At 42.6% G+C, this 17,596-nt stretch overlaps 1 protein-coding gene across 3 annotated transcripts in view; it reads right to left on the bottom strand.

Moving 5' to 3' along the window:
* The window catches only part of LOC129868084 (F-BAR and double SH3 domains protein 2-like), a 59,896-nt gene that overhangs the window by 40,006 nt on the left and 2,294 nt on the right, over nt 1–17,596 (bottom strand). For 2 of the 3 annotated variants that reach the window (XM_055941708.1, XM_055941707.1), the window contains exons 2-3: nt 16,694–16,791; nt 4,205–4,250 (exon numbers count right to left, since the gene is read on the bottom strand). In XM_055941708.1, coding sequence (XP_055797683.1) covers nt 4,205–4,250; nt 16,694–16,791 — 144 coding nt within the window. Of the gene's footprint in view, nt 1–4,204; nt 4,251–16,693; nt 16,792–17,596 lie in introns of those variants that run through there. The other variant, XM_055941709.1, reaches the window with a different exon arrangement.

Raw genomic sequence — 17,596 nt, 5'->3', positions numbered from 1 at the left:
CACACAATATCATACCCCATAATGTCAAAGTGGAAAATATGAAATGTCTTCAGTCAATAAGTATCAACAAGTTCAGTTGCAAAAGTGTGCTTAACCAGTTACACAATAAGTTGGATGGACTTACTCTGTGTGCAATAAGTGTTTAAAATTATTTTTGAATGACTACCTCATCTCTATACTCCACACATAAAGATAGTTGTAACGTCTCTAGTAGAGGTCGACGGATTAAATCGGGGCCGATTTCAGGTTTTCATCGTTATTACAATCGGAAATCAGTGGGGTTTTTTTGTTGTTTTTTTTTTACACCTTTATTTAATCTCTATTTAACTAGGCAAGTCAGTTAAGAACACATTCATATTTTCAATGAAGACAGAACGACAGATTTTTAACCTTGTCAGCTCAATCTTGCAACCTTACAGTTAGCTAGTCCAATGCTCTAACACTGATTACATTGCACTCCACGAGGAGCCTGCCTGTGCCGCGAATGCAGTAAGCTAAGGTAAATTGCTAGCTAGCATTAAACTTATCTTATAAAAAACAATCAATCAATGACTGTCATTGCTCCAATGTGTACTTAACCATAAACATCAATGCCTTTCTTAAAATCAATACACAAGTATATATTTTTAAACCTGCATATTTAGCTAAAAGAAATCCAGGTTAGCAGGCAATATTAACCAGGTGAAATTGTGTAATTTCTCTTGCGTTCATTGCACGCAGAGTCAGGGTATATGCAACAGTTTGGGCCGCCTGGCTCTTTGCGAACTAATTTGCCAGAATTGTACGTAATTATGACATAACATTGAAGGTTGTGCAATGTAACAGGAATATTTAGACTCATGGATGCCACCCGTTAGATAAAATACGGAACGGAATAAACGTTTTGTTTTCGAGCTGATAGTTTCCGGATTAGTCAAAGGTACATGGTTTAGAGAGAAATAGTCGACGCGTTATAATTCCTGTAATAACTTGCGGCTGAACTTGAAAGGGGTTCCTTCGTTATTTTACCGTTCATGTCCTCCATAGAGAATGTCTTGATCTACTTCAAATAAGGTCTGTGTTTCGTGCAGGCTTAAACCGCCTCAACGTTTTGATACCCGTGTAAATCTCACTAGGATAAGGTAAACGTTTGTCAACCTATTTTCATAAATCCACTCTACAAATGTTTTTTTTATCTTCGCTTATATTTAGCCAATATTGATCAGAGTTACCTTGTCCTATGGATATCTACACAGTTATAAAATTGGCACAGTGGTGTAAGCCTACGCGAAACACAGACCTTATTTTAAGTGAATCTAAAAATATCCTATGGAATAAATGAAGGAACTGCTTTTCAGATTTTGCTAGAAGGTGTCATGGGAATTATGACTCGCACTTTGGTCGTCAATTCTTACCATGTCCATTATTAAAATAGGATTTCCTGCCTATAGAAATGACAGTTTTTGTTTTCAACATTCATCACAGGTAACTTAAACTCTATTTTTATTCAAACAGTTGAGAGTATTTGTCTCCTAAGCAGACTCTTCAGTATCATTGTCACTTCAGAGCTGTGTGTGTATTTATGTATTATATTAAGTTAAAATAAGTGTTCATTGTTCATTCAGTATTGTTGCAATTGTCATTATTACAAAAATGTGTGTGTGTGTATAATATATAAAACTTTTTTATTTTTATTTATATAAAATCGGCATCTGCTTTTTTTGTCCTCCAATAATTGGTATCGGTATTGAAAAATCATAATCGGTCGACCTCTAGTCGAGCAGTGAATTTCAAACACAGATTCAACAACAAATACCAGGGAAGGTTTTGCAATGCACCAATTGGTAGATGGGTAAAAATAAACATTGTAGTTACTCCACAATACTAACCTAATTGACAGAGTGAAAATAAGGAAGCCTGTACAGCAGCGAAGGATCCTCGGAGGAGGAAGGCGAATTTCGTAAAATTTCATAATAAGTGAAACATAAAAATAAAAAAATGTTTTGATAAATCTATTCTAAATATATTCATATGTTACCAAATAATTGATTAAACACACTGTTTTGCAATGAAGGTCTACAGTAGCCTCAACAGCACTTTCAAGGGTAGTACCATGGTGTAGCTGGAGGACAGCTAGTTTCCGTCCTCTTCTGGGTACATTGACTTCAATACAAAACCTAGGAGGCTCATGGTTCTCAGCCCCTTCCACTGACTTACACAGTAATTATGACAACTTCCGGAGGACATCCTCCAACCTGTCAGAGCTCTTGCAGCATTGAACTGACATGTTTAATCTATTACTGAAAGCATAAGCTAACACTGCAGTGCATAAAATGTGGTGAGTAGTTGACTCAAAGAGAGAGAGAAAGACAATAGCTGAACAGTTTTGAACAAATTAATTTCTTAAATTAAGGAGAAGCAAGAGAGAGAGAGAACTAGCTATATTTCATGGTATTTTTTTACTTTTCACTTACTTCGCTAGTTTAGCCTACTCAAACAAAACACCCGGGTCAAACAGAGAGGGATGTTATGTTAGCTAGCTGGCTGTCCAACACTAGAACCTTTCCAAGTCAAGGTAAGCTTTCGGTTTTGATAATTTATTGCCACCGATGTAACTGCTAAACTGCCTTCTGACTGTACTGCATGATTGTAGCGGGTTTACTAATGCGTTAGCTCTATTAGTTATGACGTTAGATAATATGGTGACAACGATGTAGGCTGTGTGTTGCGCTTAGCGGTTATGATATGAAGGTTTGGCTTGTAACGTTTTTTTGGGGCCTGGCCACAGACAGCTGATGTGTTGTGCACTGTAGTCCACAGGCAGAGCGAAAAGGTGAGGAGGAGAGCGTGTAGATGCAAAAAGGAATTACAACGAGCAAAGTGATCATTCTGTTTGTATGTGGCTGCTATGAAAGTAAACTGTGTTTGCATGTGATAAGGGGTGTGTGTATTCATTCCACTGATACTGTTGAAAGACTTTCCATATTTTCAAGCATCATGTTATGGGTATCTTTGGAATCGTTAAGGACTAGGGAGTTTTTCAGGATCAAAAATAAACAGAATGGACCTAAGCACAGGCAAAATCCTAAGAAAACCAGGTTCAGTCTGCTTTCTACCAGACACAGATGAATTCCCCATTCAGCAGGACAAACTAAAAAAAGACTAAATATACACTGTAGTTGCTTACCAAGAAGACATTGAATCTTCCTGAGTGGCCTAGTTAGAGTTCAGTTCAATCTACTTGAAAATCTATATCCAAGACCTGAAAATGGTTTTCTAGCAATGATCAACAACCAATTTGACAGAGCTTGAAGAATTTTGATAATAATAACGTGTGAATATTGTACAATCCAGGTGTACAAAGCTCTAAGAGACTTACCCAGAAAGACTCACAGCTGTAATCACTGCCAAAGGTGTTTCAACAAAGTACTGAATTAGGGGGTGGAAAACCGTTGTAAATAAGATATGTATTTCATTTTTAATACATTTGGGAAAAACGTAAAAACATGCTTTCACTTTGTCATTATGTGGTTTTGTGTGTAGATGTGCGAGTTTTTTTTAAATCCATTTTGAATTCAGGCTGTTACACAACAAAATGTGGAATAAGTCAAGGGGTATGAATACTTCCTGAAGGTACTGTATGAATGGTATATGAGCAGGGTGTGAATGAATCCCTCAAACAAAACAAAAACACACAACAGAAATCTCTCTCGCCCTCTCACACACTATATTACACACCACATTACACACAATGAAGTGGCTGGGTACTGCCTGGTTGGGGGAACTCCCAAGTCAGGGCCCTCTTTTCTCACAGTAATGGTTTACATTCCACACAGGGATGCAAAGCCGGAAAAGACCAAAGCAGAGGCGGGATTTTCAGACAGTAAATTGACATCCACAGGAAACTGTGGCATAAACAACTCGACGACAAGGAAGTGGGCGACACAAAACACCACAACTGAGACAAAAACCTTTAAAGTGGTCCTCTGTGATAGATGAGAAATGCATCGGATCACAATTGAGCCCAGATCCACTCAACAACCGCAACCTTACCCGAACCTCGTATGGTGAAGCAATTGCCGCCTTTGTGGGAGGCAAGTTATTTTTTGGGTGCCCCAAAGCTGAAGACAGCGACACCACAATGAAATGGCATCCGTATGCAGAAATTAACACGCCTCCAGAGGGATAGAGAGAGAGAAGGAAGGACGGAGAGAGAGATACTCACCTGGGCATAGTCCCTCTCTACGGCAGCTTTCTTCTGACTGAATGTCCTACAAGGAGTAAAGGTAGAACCACAGAATGATATACAACATAATTAATAAACTGGGAAAAGAGAATGAATGGACATCACAGGACTATATAAATTAGACAAAGCATGATAAATTTAGTAGGGCTGACCCCATTTAGTCAACTGGTAGATTGTTTGGTTGATAGGCTGTTGGTCGACCGAGATATCTTTTGTCGAGCAGTCACAATTTTTTATGTTACCAACTGGACATTAAAAACTGTAATATCTTATGCTTCACGGAGTCGTGTCTGAATGATGATATTATCAACATACAGCTGGCTGGTTATACACTGTATCGGCAGGTTAGAACAGCGGCGTCTGGTAAGACAAGTGGTGGCGGACTATGCATATATGTAAACAACAGCTGGTGCACGATATCTAAGGAAGTCTCGAGGTTTTGCTCGCCTGAGGTAGAGTATCTCATGATAAGCTGTAGACCACACTATCTACCTAGAGAGTTTAAATCTGTATTTTGTTGTAGCTATCTACATACCACCACAGACCGATGCTGGCACTAAGACTGCACTCAATGAGCTGTATTCTGCCAGAAGCAAACAGGAAAACGTTCATCCAGGAGGCAGTGCTCCTAGTGGCCGGGGACTTTAATGCAGGGAATCTTAAATCAGTTTTACCTCATTTTTACCAGCTTAAATGTGCAACCGGGGGGGGGGGATACTCCACACAGAGACATGTACAAAGCTCTCCCTCGTCCTCCATTTGGCAAATCTGACTATAATTCTATCCTCCTGAGTCCTGAACACAAGCAAAAAATAAAGCTGGAAGCACCAGTGACTAGATCAATAAAAAAAGTGGTCAGATGAAGCAGATAAACTATAGGACTGTTCGGATAGCAAAGACTGGAATATGTTCCGGGATTCTTCCTATGGCATTGAGGAGTACACCACATCAGTCATTGGCTTCATCAATAAGTGCATCGATGACGTCGTTCCCACAGTGACCGTGATTACATACCCCAACCAGAAGCCATTGTTTACATGCAACACCCGCACTGAGCTAATGGATAGAGCTGCCGCTTTCAAGGAGTGGGACTCTAACCCAGAAGGTTATTAGAAATCCCGCTATGCCTTCCAACAAACCATCAAACATGCAAAGTGTCAATACAGGACTAAGATCGAATTGTACTACACCGGCTCCGATGCTCGTCGGAGGTGGCAGGGCTTGCAAACTATTACAGACTACAAAGGGAAGCACAGCTGAGAGCTGCTCAGTGACACGAGCCTACCAGACGAACTAGACTACGTCTATGCTTGCTTCGAAGCAAATATCACTGAAACATGCATGAGAGCAACTGTTACGGACGACTGTGTGATTACGCTCTCCGCAGTTGATGTGAGTAAGACCTTAAAACAGGTCAACATTCACAGGGCGGCAGAGCCAGACGGATTACCAGGACGTGTACTGCGATCATGCGCTGACCAACTGGAAAGTGTCTTCACTGACATTTTCAACTTCTCCCTGTCTGAGTCTGTAATACCAACATGTTTCAAGCAGACCAACATAGTCCCTGTGCCCAAGAACACTAAGGTAACCTGCCTAAATTAATACCGACCCATAGCACTCATGTCTGTAGCCAGTGCTTTGAAAGGCTGGTCATGGCTCACAACACCATTATCCCAGAAACCCTAGACCTACTATAATTTGCATACCGCCCTAACAGATCCACAGATGCTGCAATCTCTACTGCACTCCAAACTGCCCTTTCCCACCTGGACAAAAGGAACACCTAAGTGAGAAAGCTATTCATTGACTACAGCTCAGCGTTCAACATCACAGTGTCCTCAAAGCTCATCAATAAGCTAAGGATCCTGGGACTAAACACCTCCCTCTGCAACTGGATCCTGGACTTCCCGGCGGGCCGACCCCAGGTGGTAAGGGTAGGTAACAACACATTTGCCACGCTGATCCTCAACACAGGGGCCCCTCAGGGGTGCATGCTCAGTCCCCTCCTGTACTCCCTGTTCACTCATGACTGCACGGCCAGGCACGACTCCAACACCATCATTAAGTTTGCTGATGACAACAGTGGTAGGCCTGATCACCGACAACGACAAGACAGCCTATAGGGAGGAGGTCAGAGAACTGGCCGTGTGGTGTCAGGACAACAACCTCTCCCTCAACGTGACCAAGACAAAGGAGTTGACTGTGGACTAGAGGAAAAGGTGGACTGAGCACGCCCCCATTCTCATTGACAGGGCTGTAGTGGAGCAGGTTGAGAGCTTCAAGTTCCTTGGTGTCCACATCACCAAACTAACATGGTCCAAGCACACCAAGACAGTCATGAGGAGGGCACGACAAAACCTATTTCCCCTCAGGAGACTGAAAAGATTTGGCGCGGGTCCTCAGATCCTCAAAAGGTTCTACAGCTGGACCATCGAGAGCATCCTGACTGGTTGCATCACTGCCTGGTATGGGAACTGCTTGGCCTCCGACCGCAAGGCACTACATAGGGTAGTGCGTACGGCCCAGTACATCACTGGGCCAAGCTTCTTCCCATCCAGGACCTCAATACCAGGCGGTGTCAGAAGAAGTCCCTAAACATTGTCAAAGACTCCAGCCACCCTAGTCATAGACTGTTGTCTCTGCTACCGCACGGCAAGCGGTACCAGAGCGCCAAGTCTAGGTCCAAGAGGCTTCTAAACAACTTCTACCCCAAACCATAAGACTCCTGAACAGCTAATCAAATGGCAACCCAGATTATTTGCATTGCCCCCCCCCCACCCCCCCTTTACACCGCTGCTACTCTTATTATCTATGTCACTTTAACTCTACCTACATGTACATATTACCTCAATTACCTCAACTAACCGGTGCCCCGCACATTGACTCTGTACCGGTGCCCCCTGTATATAGTCTATTGTTATTTTACTGCTGCTCTTTAACTACTTGTTACTTTTACTTCTTATTTGTATTTTTTAAACTGCATTGTTGGTTACGGGCTTGTAAGTAAGCATTTCACTGTAAGGTCTGTTGTATTCGGCGCATATGACTAAAACAATTATTTTTATTATTTTCATGGTGCACAAGACACCAGTCTGATTCACTCCTGTCTCAGTGGACTATTGTTAACATGCATGTGATGCTCACGCATTTCATGTAAAGCGAGCAAGGGTTGAGGGAATAGGGAATGCTTGTCAAACAAATTAGGGATTTCGGTAACAGAACAAAACTTTACAGTCAGAAACTAAATGGCTGAAATGATGTTACAGCTTCAGCCTGGATAGTGCAATAAACACTGCTATGTGTTTAAACAGAGCGAGACAACGTGCCCCAGTCACAGTGTCCTTTTTTTAACAGTTTGACCATCGGGTTCTTTCTTGAGTCCTTTCTGTGTCTTAATTATGTAATCAAACAGTATGCTTAAAGCATCAGACAAAGCTCAGAGCATATGTAGTTGATTTTATTCTGTCTATATAAGGAAAAATAAGGTTAAACAGGACTCAGTCAACCACTATTTTTTTGTCAGGGACATCCCTAAGATTCAACAGCCAATGATATGCTAGGCATCATAAATGATGTATCAGACTGATATCTAGGGAGTTGTGGCTTGTTGAATAGCATGTCAGATTATAAACCTGACAAATTGTTTGAGATCAAAATAGTAGTACTGGTGCAAATAAGCAGCATAGACACGCTGTAGTATTTTTTCTCCATTTGAGCTCACGTGCATCCTGTTTCCATTGATCATCTTTGAGATGTTTCTATAACTGGGAGTCCACCTGTGGTAAATTCAATTGATTGGACATGATTTGGAAAGCCACACACATATTAGTTCCCACTGTTGAAAGTGCATGTTTGAGCAAAAACCAAGCCATGAGGTGGAAGGAATTGTCCGTAGAGCCTGGAGAGAGGATTGTGTTGAGGCACAGATTGGGGAAGGGTACCAAAACATATCTGCAGAAATTAAGGTCCCCAAGAACACAGCGGCCTCCATCATTCTTAAATGGAAGAAGTTTAGAAACACCAAGACTCTTCCTAGAGCTGGCTGCCCGGCCAAAAGGGGGAGAAGGGCCTAAGTCAGGGAGGTGACCAAGAACCCGATGGCCACTCTGACAGTTCCTCTGTGGAGATGGAAGGTTCTCCCAGAAGGACAACCATCTCCGCAGCACTCCACCAAATCAGGCCTTTATGGTAGAGTAGTCAGACGGAAGCCACTCCTCAGTAAAAGGCACGACAGCCCACTTGGAGTTTGCCAAAATGGCACCTAATGGACTCAGACCATGAGAAACAAGATAATCAGGTCTGATGAAACCAAGATTGAACTATTTGGCCTGAATGTCAAGCGTCACGTCTGGAGGAAACCTGGCACCATCCCTACGGTGAAGCATGGAGGTGTCAGCATCATAATGCTGTGGGAATGTTTTACAGCAGCAGGGACTGGAAGACTAATCAGGATCGAGGGAAAGATGAACGGAGCAAAGTACAGAGAGCTCCTTGACGAAAACATGCTCCAGAGGTTCACCTTCCAACAGAACAATGACCCTAAGCACACAGCCAAGACAACGCAGGAGTGGCTTTGGGACAAGTTTCTGAATGTCATTGAGTGGCCCAGCAAGAGCCCGGACATGAAACCTGATTGAACATCTCTGGAGAGACCTGAAAATAGCTGTGCAGCGACGTTCCCCATCCAACCTGACAGAGCTTGAGAGGATCTGCAGAGAGAAATGGGAGAAACTCCCCAAATACAGGTGTGCCAAGCTTGTAGCGTCATACCCAAGAAGACTTATGGCTGTAATTGCTGTCAAAGGTGATTCAAAAAAGTACTGAGTAAAGGGTCTGAATACTTATGTAAATGGAATATTTATTTATTTTTATAAATTTGAAAATAAATCCTAAACACCTGTTTTTGCTTTGTCATTATAGGGTATTGTGTGTAGATAAATGAGGAAACATTTAATCAATTTTAGAATAAGGCTGTAACGTAACAAAATGTGGAAAACGTCAACGGGTCTGAATACTTTCCTGAATGCACCGTACAGGTCCTGGATGACAGGGAGCTCGGCCCCAGTGATATACTGGGCTGGTCACACTACCCAATGTAGCACTTTGTGATCAAGGGCGGTTAATTTTCTATACCAAGCGGCAATGCAGCCAGTCAAGATGCTCTTGATGGTGCAGCTGTATAACTTTGAGGATCCGAGGGCCCATGCCAAATCTTTTCAGCCTCCTGAGGGAAAAGAGTCGCTGCCGTGCCCTCTTCACGATTGTGCGGGTGTGTCGACCATGTTAAGTCCTTAGTGATGTGGACGCCAAGGAAAGTGAAGCTCTCGACCCGCTCCCCAACAGCCCTGTTGATGTGGATGGGGGCGTGCTCTTCCCTCTTTCTCCTATAGACCACGATCAGCTCCTTAGTCTTACTGACGTTGAAGGAAAAGTTGATATGTCCAAATAGTCCCTCTCTGTTTCAGTCCATTTTATTATGTTTGATGTCTGATGAATATGACCCAGGTTGTGTTGTTTGGAGTCTTTACAGTTCCAGGAGTGAGCAGAGTATGGCACATCTTGTCTCTCTCACGTGTAAACAGTACGAGAACCACAGCGTCAACTGGCCTAGTCCTTCTGTGATCAATGTCTTTTTCCTTTCTCCCGCATTAGGCACCAAATGTAGAAACATTTACTGAAACTGGGAGGGACTATCAAGACCTGTCCAATAAGAAAAATTGATTTTTGTTTTCCATTACAATACGTTTTAAAACGTTTTCAGTGGCAATTGAACACAACCCAGCCTCCTTGACGAGTCAGACACAGCCAGACAACCCAGGGCCACAGTCAGTTCCTTTTGATTGATGGGTGAAGTAGGCAAATTGGCTTTGACTAGACTGGTCATGTACACTGGGCAATTCATTGGAAATTAAAGCTAGAATCCTTAGTTGCTACATTCATTTTTGTACTTATAAATGAATAGCCAAAATTCCACATGGGTCACTTCAGGCTAAAACAAGACTATTACTGGTCTGAGTGCTACAGTATTCAGCAAATCCAAACTGACACAACAGATCTGGCTTCCCCTCGGGTGATTTGCATGTCCTCTTGGCCTGTTCTTCCTTTCCCTCTGCATTGGTCATGTTCATTCGAGCCTAAGTTTCAGTTTGTCCATTGCAAACTGAGTGTTTCTTATTGGAGTCCAAGTAGGCCAGCGTTTCCCAAACTCGGTCCTCGGGACCCCAAGGGGTGCGCGTTTTGTTTTTGCCCTAACACTACACAGCTGATTCAAAGCTTGATGATTAGTTGATTATTTGAATCAGCTGTGTAGCACTTGGACAAAAATTGAAACGTGCACCCAGGCGGGGCCCCAGGACCGAGTTTGGGAAACCCCGAAGTAGTCCATCCAATTTTAGTTTGTTTGGTGCCTAATGAAGGGAAAGGGGATACCTAGTCAGTTGCACAACTGAATGCATTCAATCGAAATGTGCCTTCCGCATTTAACCTAACCCCTCTGAATCAGAGGTACAGGGGGCTGCCTTAAATCGACATCCACTTCATTTGCGCAGTCAGATTTTTCCATCTTATCTGCTTAGGGATTCGAACCAGCGACCTTTCGGTTTACTGGCCAAACAGTTTTAACCGCTAGGCTACCACTGCCCCTAGGGAACACAACCCTGGGTCGCATTCAATAGGACCAACCTTTTGGAACATTCAGATAGAAATATGCTATGTAGAACAAACATGCCAGTCATGTAGAGCAGTGCTTTCCAACTCCAGTACTCCCAACAGCACACATGTTTGTTGTAGCTCCAGAAAAAAACACACGATTCAACTTTAAGGGTTTGATGATTAGTTGACAAGTAGAATCAGGTGTGCTTGTCTGGGGCCACAAGAAAAATATGTACTGTTGGGGGGTACTGGAGGACCGGAGTTGGGAAACACTGAAAACTCAGACACACCAATAGCGTTTGCTGGCCGAGTGTACTTAACACAGCTTTACCAAAGCTCGGGTCCTCAGGATCTCACGGGGTGCACGTTTAGTTTTTTGCCCTAACACTACACAGCTGATTCAACATTTTAAAGCTTGATGATTAGTTGATTATTTGAATCAGCTGTGTAGTGCTATGGCAAAAAACAAAATGTGCACCCCTTGGGGTCCCAAAGGCCTTTGGGAAACGCTGACTTAGCACCTCTGAACAGAGTGCCAGCTGTAATTTGCAAACCGCGCGAACATGTCGTCAGTCTGACACCCCCACCAGCGAGCATGTGGTCCCTAAAACACACCACGATGAATGAACGGCAGATTGACATTTGGTGCGGTGTGTCTGCTCCCTTAGGAATCACATCGGCTCTATTACTGGAATTTCTATCTGCAACGTTTGACAACTGAACTTGGCCCTGCTCTCCCTTTTCTTCCCTATACTATATCACTGCCTGTCCCTTTCATTCTCCCTCTCCAACTATCAATATTCTTTTATTCTGGTAACCAAAATTCCCATTTGGAGGATTCCAAGATTTCCTTACTACTCCATCCTGATTCCAGGAATCTTCCAACCAGGAAGATTCCAAAGTTATGTTTATCCAAAACCAATTTTCCTCCAAGAGTGACTGGATGAACATCTTTGGCTCGTTTGATCTTTAGTGATTTTTCATCTCTTTGTCACCCCTCCCAAGACAAATGACAGGAAGCCAGACCCAAGAGTACTGTCCCCTTCCAAATAAACCCCTACCCCACAAGGGCACTTCATATCACAGACATGTACAAAGGTTGGGTAGGTTTTTACCAATATGGTAATAGGGGCTAGGCTCTCTGACAGGCTAGGTTGAATTGTAGCCATTGATTATACATATCCAAGCCTTTCACAACTACACAAGTGCCTAGGTAGTAGGGGATTGACTATTGGATGTTCTTATAGGCACTTTAGTATTGCCAGTGTAAAAGTATAGCTTTCCGTCCCTCTACTCGCCCCTACCTGGGCTCGAACCAGGAACACATCGCAACAGCCACCCTCGAAGCATCGTTACCCATCGCTCCACAAAAGCTGTGGCCCTTGCGGAGCAAGGGGAACAACTACTCCAAGTCTCAGAGCGAGTGACGTCACCGATTGAAACGATATAAGCGCACACCCCGCTAACTAGCTAGCCATTTCACATCGGTTACACCAGCCTAATCTCAGGAGTTGATAGGCTTGAAGTCATAAACAGCTCAAAGCTTGAAGCATTGCGAAGAGCTGCTGGCAAAACGCACGAAAATGCTGTTTGAATGAATGCGTACAAGCCTGCTGCTGCCTACCATCGCTCAGACTGCTCTACCAAATATCAAATCATAGACTTAATTATAACATAATAACACACAGAAATACGAGCCATTGGTCATTAATATGGTCGAATCCGGAAACTATCATTTCGAAAACAAAACGTTTATTCTTTCAGTGAAAATCGTAACCATTCCGTATTTTATCTAACGGGTGGTATCCATAAGTATAAATATTCCAGTTACATTGCACAACCTTCAATGTTATGTCATAATTATGTAAAGCCAGGCGGCTCGTTGCAAATTTCACCTGGTTAATATTGCCTGCTAACCTGGATTTCTTTTAGCTAAATATGCAGGTTAAAAAATATATACTTCTGTGTATTGATTTCAAGAAAGGCATTGATGTTTATGGTTAGGTACAGTCGTGCAACGATTGTGCTTTTTTCGCAAATGCGCTTTTGTTAAATCATCTCCCGTTTGCCGAAGTTGGTTGTCTTTGTTAGGAAGAAATAGTCTTCACACAGTTCGCAACGAGCCAGGCGGCCCAAACTGCTGCATAAACCCTGACTCTGTTGCAAGAGAAGTGACACGATTTCCCTAGTTAAAAGAAATTCATGTTAGCAGGCAATATTAACTAAATATGCAGGTTTAAAAATATATACTTGTGTATTGATTTTAAGAAAGGCATTGATGTTTATGGTTAGGTACACGTTGGAGCAACGACAGTCCTTTTTCGCGAATGCGCACCGCATTGATTATATGCAACGCAGGACACACTAGATAAACTAGTAATATCATCAACCATGTGTAGTTAACTAGTGATTATGATTGATTGATTGTTTTTTATAAGATAAGTTTAATGCTAGCTAGCAACTTACCTTGGCTTCTTACTGCATTTGCGTAACAGGCAGGCTCCTCGTGGAGTGCAATGTAAAGCAGGTGGTTAGAGTGTTGGACTAGTTAACCGTAAGGTTGCAAGATTGAATCCCCGAGCTGACAAGGTAAAAATTTGTTGTTCTGCCCCTGAACAAGGCAGTTAACCCACCGTTCCTAGGCCGTCATTGAAAATAAGAAAGTGTTCTTAACTTCTTTGATATAGGGGGCATCATTTTCACTTTTGGATGAATTGCGTGCCCATAGTGAACTGCCTCCTACTCTGTCCCAGATGCTAATATATGCATATCATTATTACTATTGGATATAAAACACTCTGAAGTTTCTAAAACTGTTTGAATGATGTATGTGAGTATAACAGAACTCATTTGGCAGGCAAAAACCTGAGAAAAAAATCCCAAAACAGGAAGTGAGAATTCTGAGACTGGTCAACGTTCAACTCATCGCCTATTCAATTCCCTGTAAGATATGGATCTGTTTGCACTTCCTACGCCTTCCACTAGATGTCAACAGTCTGTAGAACGTGGAATGAAGCTTATGCTGTGTTGTGGGGCCGGATGAGAGGGGAATGAGTCAGTGGTCTGGCAGATTGCCAGTTCCTGGTCCCGCGCTTTCCTCATGATATCGCCTTGCGTTCCATAACTTCTACAGACACAAAGGAATGATCCGGTTGGAACGTTATTGGATATATATGATAACAACATCCTGAAGATTGATTCTCTACTTAGTTTGACCAGTTTATTCAACCTGTTATATAACTTTTTGAAGTTTTAGTCCGAGGTCGCCTGCATCTGCGCGAGCGTTTGGACATGTGCACTAAACATGCTAGCAAAAGTAGCTACTTAGACATAAGTAATGGACATTATCGAACAAAACAATGATTTATTGTGGAACTAGGATTCCTGGGAGTGCATTCTGATGAAGATGATCAAAGGTAAGGTAATATTTATGATGTAATTTCGTATTTCTGTTGACTCCAACATGGCGGAGAAATTTTGTTATTTTTGAGCGCCGTCTCAGATTATTGCATGGTGTGCTTTTTACGTAAAGTTTTTTTGAAATCTGACAGCGGTTGCATTAAGAAGAAGTGTATCTTTAATTCTATGTAAAACATGTATCTTTCATCAAAGTTTATGATGAGTATTTCTGTTATTTGATGTGGCTCTCTGCAATTTCTCCGGATATTTTGGAGGCATTTCTGAACATGGCGCCAATGTAAACCGAGATTTATGGATATAAATATGCACATTATCGAACAAAACATAAATGCATTGTGTAACATGATGTCCTATGAGTGTCATCTGATGAAGATCATCAAAGGCTAGTGATTAATTTTATCTCCATTTCTGCTTTTTGTGACTACTATCTTTTGCTGGGAAAATGGCTGTGTTTTTCTGTGGCTATGTACTGAGCTAACAATCGTTTAGTGTGCTTTCGCCGTAAATCCTCTTTGAGATCAGACATGTTGGCTGGATTCACAACATGTGTAGCTTTAATTTGGTGTCTTTCATGTGTGATTTCATGAAAGATTGATATATACACTGCTCAAAAAAATAAAGGGAACACTTAAACAACACAATGTAACTCCAAGTCAGTCACACTTCTGTGAAATCAAACTGTCCACTTAGGAAGCAACACTGATTGACAATAAATTTCACATGCTGTTGTGCAAATGGAATAGACAAAAGGTGGAAATTATAGGCAATTAGCAAGACACCCCCAAAAAAGGATTGATTCTGCAGGTGGTGACCACAGACCACTTCTCAGTTCCTATGCTTCCTGGCTGATGCTTTGGTCACTTTTGAATTCTGGCGGTGCTCTCACTCTATTGGTAGCATGAGACGTAGTCTACAACCCACAAAAGTGGCTCAGGTAGTGCAGTTCATCCATGATGGCACATCAATGTGAGCTGTGGCAAAAAGGTTTGCTGTGTCTGTCATCGTAGTGTCCAGAGCATGGAGGCGCTACCAGGAGACAGGCCAGTACATCAGGAGACGTGGAGGAGGCCGTAGGAGGGCAACAACCCAGCAGCAGGACCGCTACCTCCGCCTTTGTGCAAGGAGGTGCACTGCCAGAACCTGCAAAATGACCTCCAGCAGGCCACAAATGTGCATGTGTCTGCTCAAACGGTCAGAAACAGACTCCATGAGGGTGGTATGAGGGCCCGACGTCCACAGGTGGGGGTTGTGCTTACAGCCCAACACCGTGCAGGACGTTTGGCATTTGCCAGAGAACACCAAGATTGGCATATTCGTCACTGGCGCCCTGTGCTCTTCACAGGTGAAAGCAGGTTCACACTGAGCACATGTGACAGACGAGACAGAGTCTGGAGACGCCGTGGAGAACGTTCTGCTGCCTGCAACATCCTCCAGCATGACCGGTTTGGCGATGGGTCAGTCATGGTGTGGGGTGGCATTTCTTTGTGGGGCCGCACAGCCCTCCATGTGCTCGCGAGAGGTAGCCTGACTGCCATTAGGTACCGAGATGAGATCCTCAGACCCCTTGTGAGACCATATGCTGACACATGCACATTTGTGGCCTGCTGGAGGTCATTTTGCAGGGCGCTGGCAGTGCACCTCCTTGCACAAAGGCGGAGGTAGCGGTCCTGCTGCTGGGTTGTTGCCCTCCTACGGCCTCCTCCACGTCTCCTGATGTACTGGCCTGTCTCCTGGTAGCGCCTCCATGCTCTGGACACTACGCTGACAGACACAGCAAACCTTTTTGCCACAGTTTGCATTGATGTGCCATCCTGGATGAACTGCACTACCTGAGCCACTTGTGTGGGTTGTAGACTCCGTCTCATGCTACCACTAGAGTGAGAGCACCGCCAGCATTCAAAAGTGACCAAAACATCAGCCAGAAAGCATAGGAACTGAGAAGTGGTCTGTGGTCACCACCTGCAGAAATACTCCTTTTTTGGGGGTGCCTTGCTAATTGCCTATAATTTCCACCTTTTGTCTATTCCATTTGCACAACAGCATGTGAAATTTATTGTCAATCAGTGTTGCTTCCTAAGTGGACAGTTTCATTTCACAGAAGTGTGATTGACTTGGAGTTACATTGTGTTGTTTAAGTGTTCCCTTTATTTTTTTGAGCAGTGTATTTGAATTTGGCGCGCTACATTTTTTCTGGCTTTTGGCCAAGTGGGACGCTACCGTCCCATATATCCCAGAGAAGTTAACTGACTTGCCTAGTTAAATAAAGCTATAAAAAAAAGTAAAAAAAATCTGTGTCCAAAAATACCGATTTACGATTGTTATGAAAACTTGAAATCAGCCATTCCGATTAATCGGTCGACCTCTACCCTCCACCCCCTTCTATCCTCCCCTTACCTCAGGTCCTCCAGTAGGTCACACTCTGTCTGATGTTTGATGTGTAGTCTGCTTATCTGCTCAGCTTGAGTGTGTTTCAGCTCCTGGGTAACCTTGACCTGAGAGAGGAAAATAAATAAATAAATAAATATATATATATATATATATATATATATATATATATATATATATATATATATATATATATATATCAATAGAAGTGGGCAAAACATCCAAATCCAGCTCTTGTATATGGAGCAGAATACAGTCAACTCCTGATAAGAGCACCGCATGTCATATACAGTTGAAGTCATAAGTTGACATACACCTTAGGAATTGTGAAAAACTGAGTAACTGTATTTGGCTAACATTTAATCCAAGTAAAAATTCACTGTCTTAGGTCAGTTAGGATCACCACTTTATTTTAAGAATGTGAAATGTCAGAATAATAGTAGAGAGAATGATTTATTTCCGCTTTTATTTCTTTCATCACATTCCCAGTGGGTCAGAAATGACACACTCAATTAGTATTGGGTAGTATTGCCTTTAAATTGTTTAACTTGGGTCAAACGTTTTGGGTAACTTTCCTAAGATTCCCACAATAAGTTGGTTGAATGTTGGCCCATTCCTCCTGACAGAGCTGGTGTAACTAAGTCAGGTTTGTAGGCCTCCTTGCTCGCACACACTTTTTCAGTTCTGCCCACACATTTTCTATAGGATTGAGGTCAGGGCATTGTGATACCTTGACTGTTGTCCTTAAGCCATTTTGCCACAACTTTGGAAATATGCTTGGGGTCATTCATTGTCCATTTGGAAGACCCATTTGCTACCAAGCTTTAACTTCCTGACTGATGTCTTGAGATGTTGCTTCCATATATCCACATAATTTTCCTACCTCATGATGCTATCTATTTTATGAGGTGC

This window comes from Salvelinus fontinalis, chromosome 13, assembly GCF_029448725.1.
Source record: "Salvelinus fontinalis isolate EN_2023a chromosome 13, ASM2944872v1, whole genome shotgun sequence".
Lineage (NCBI taxonomy): Eukaryota > Metazoa > Chordata > Actinopteri > Salmoniformes > Salmonidae > Salvelinus > Salvelinus fontinalis.
The sequence above is the reverse complement of the archived record's forward strand: the minus strand, read 5'-3'. Positions and strand labels throughout refer to the sequence as shown.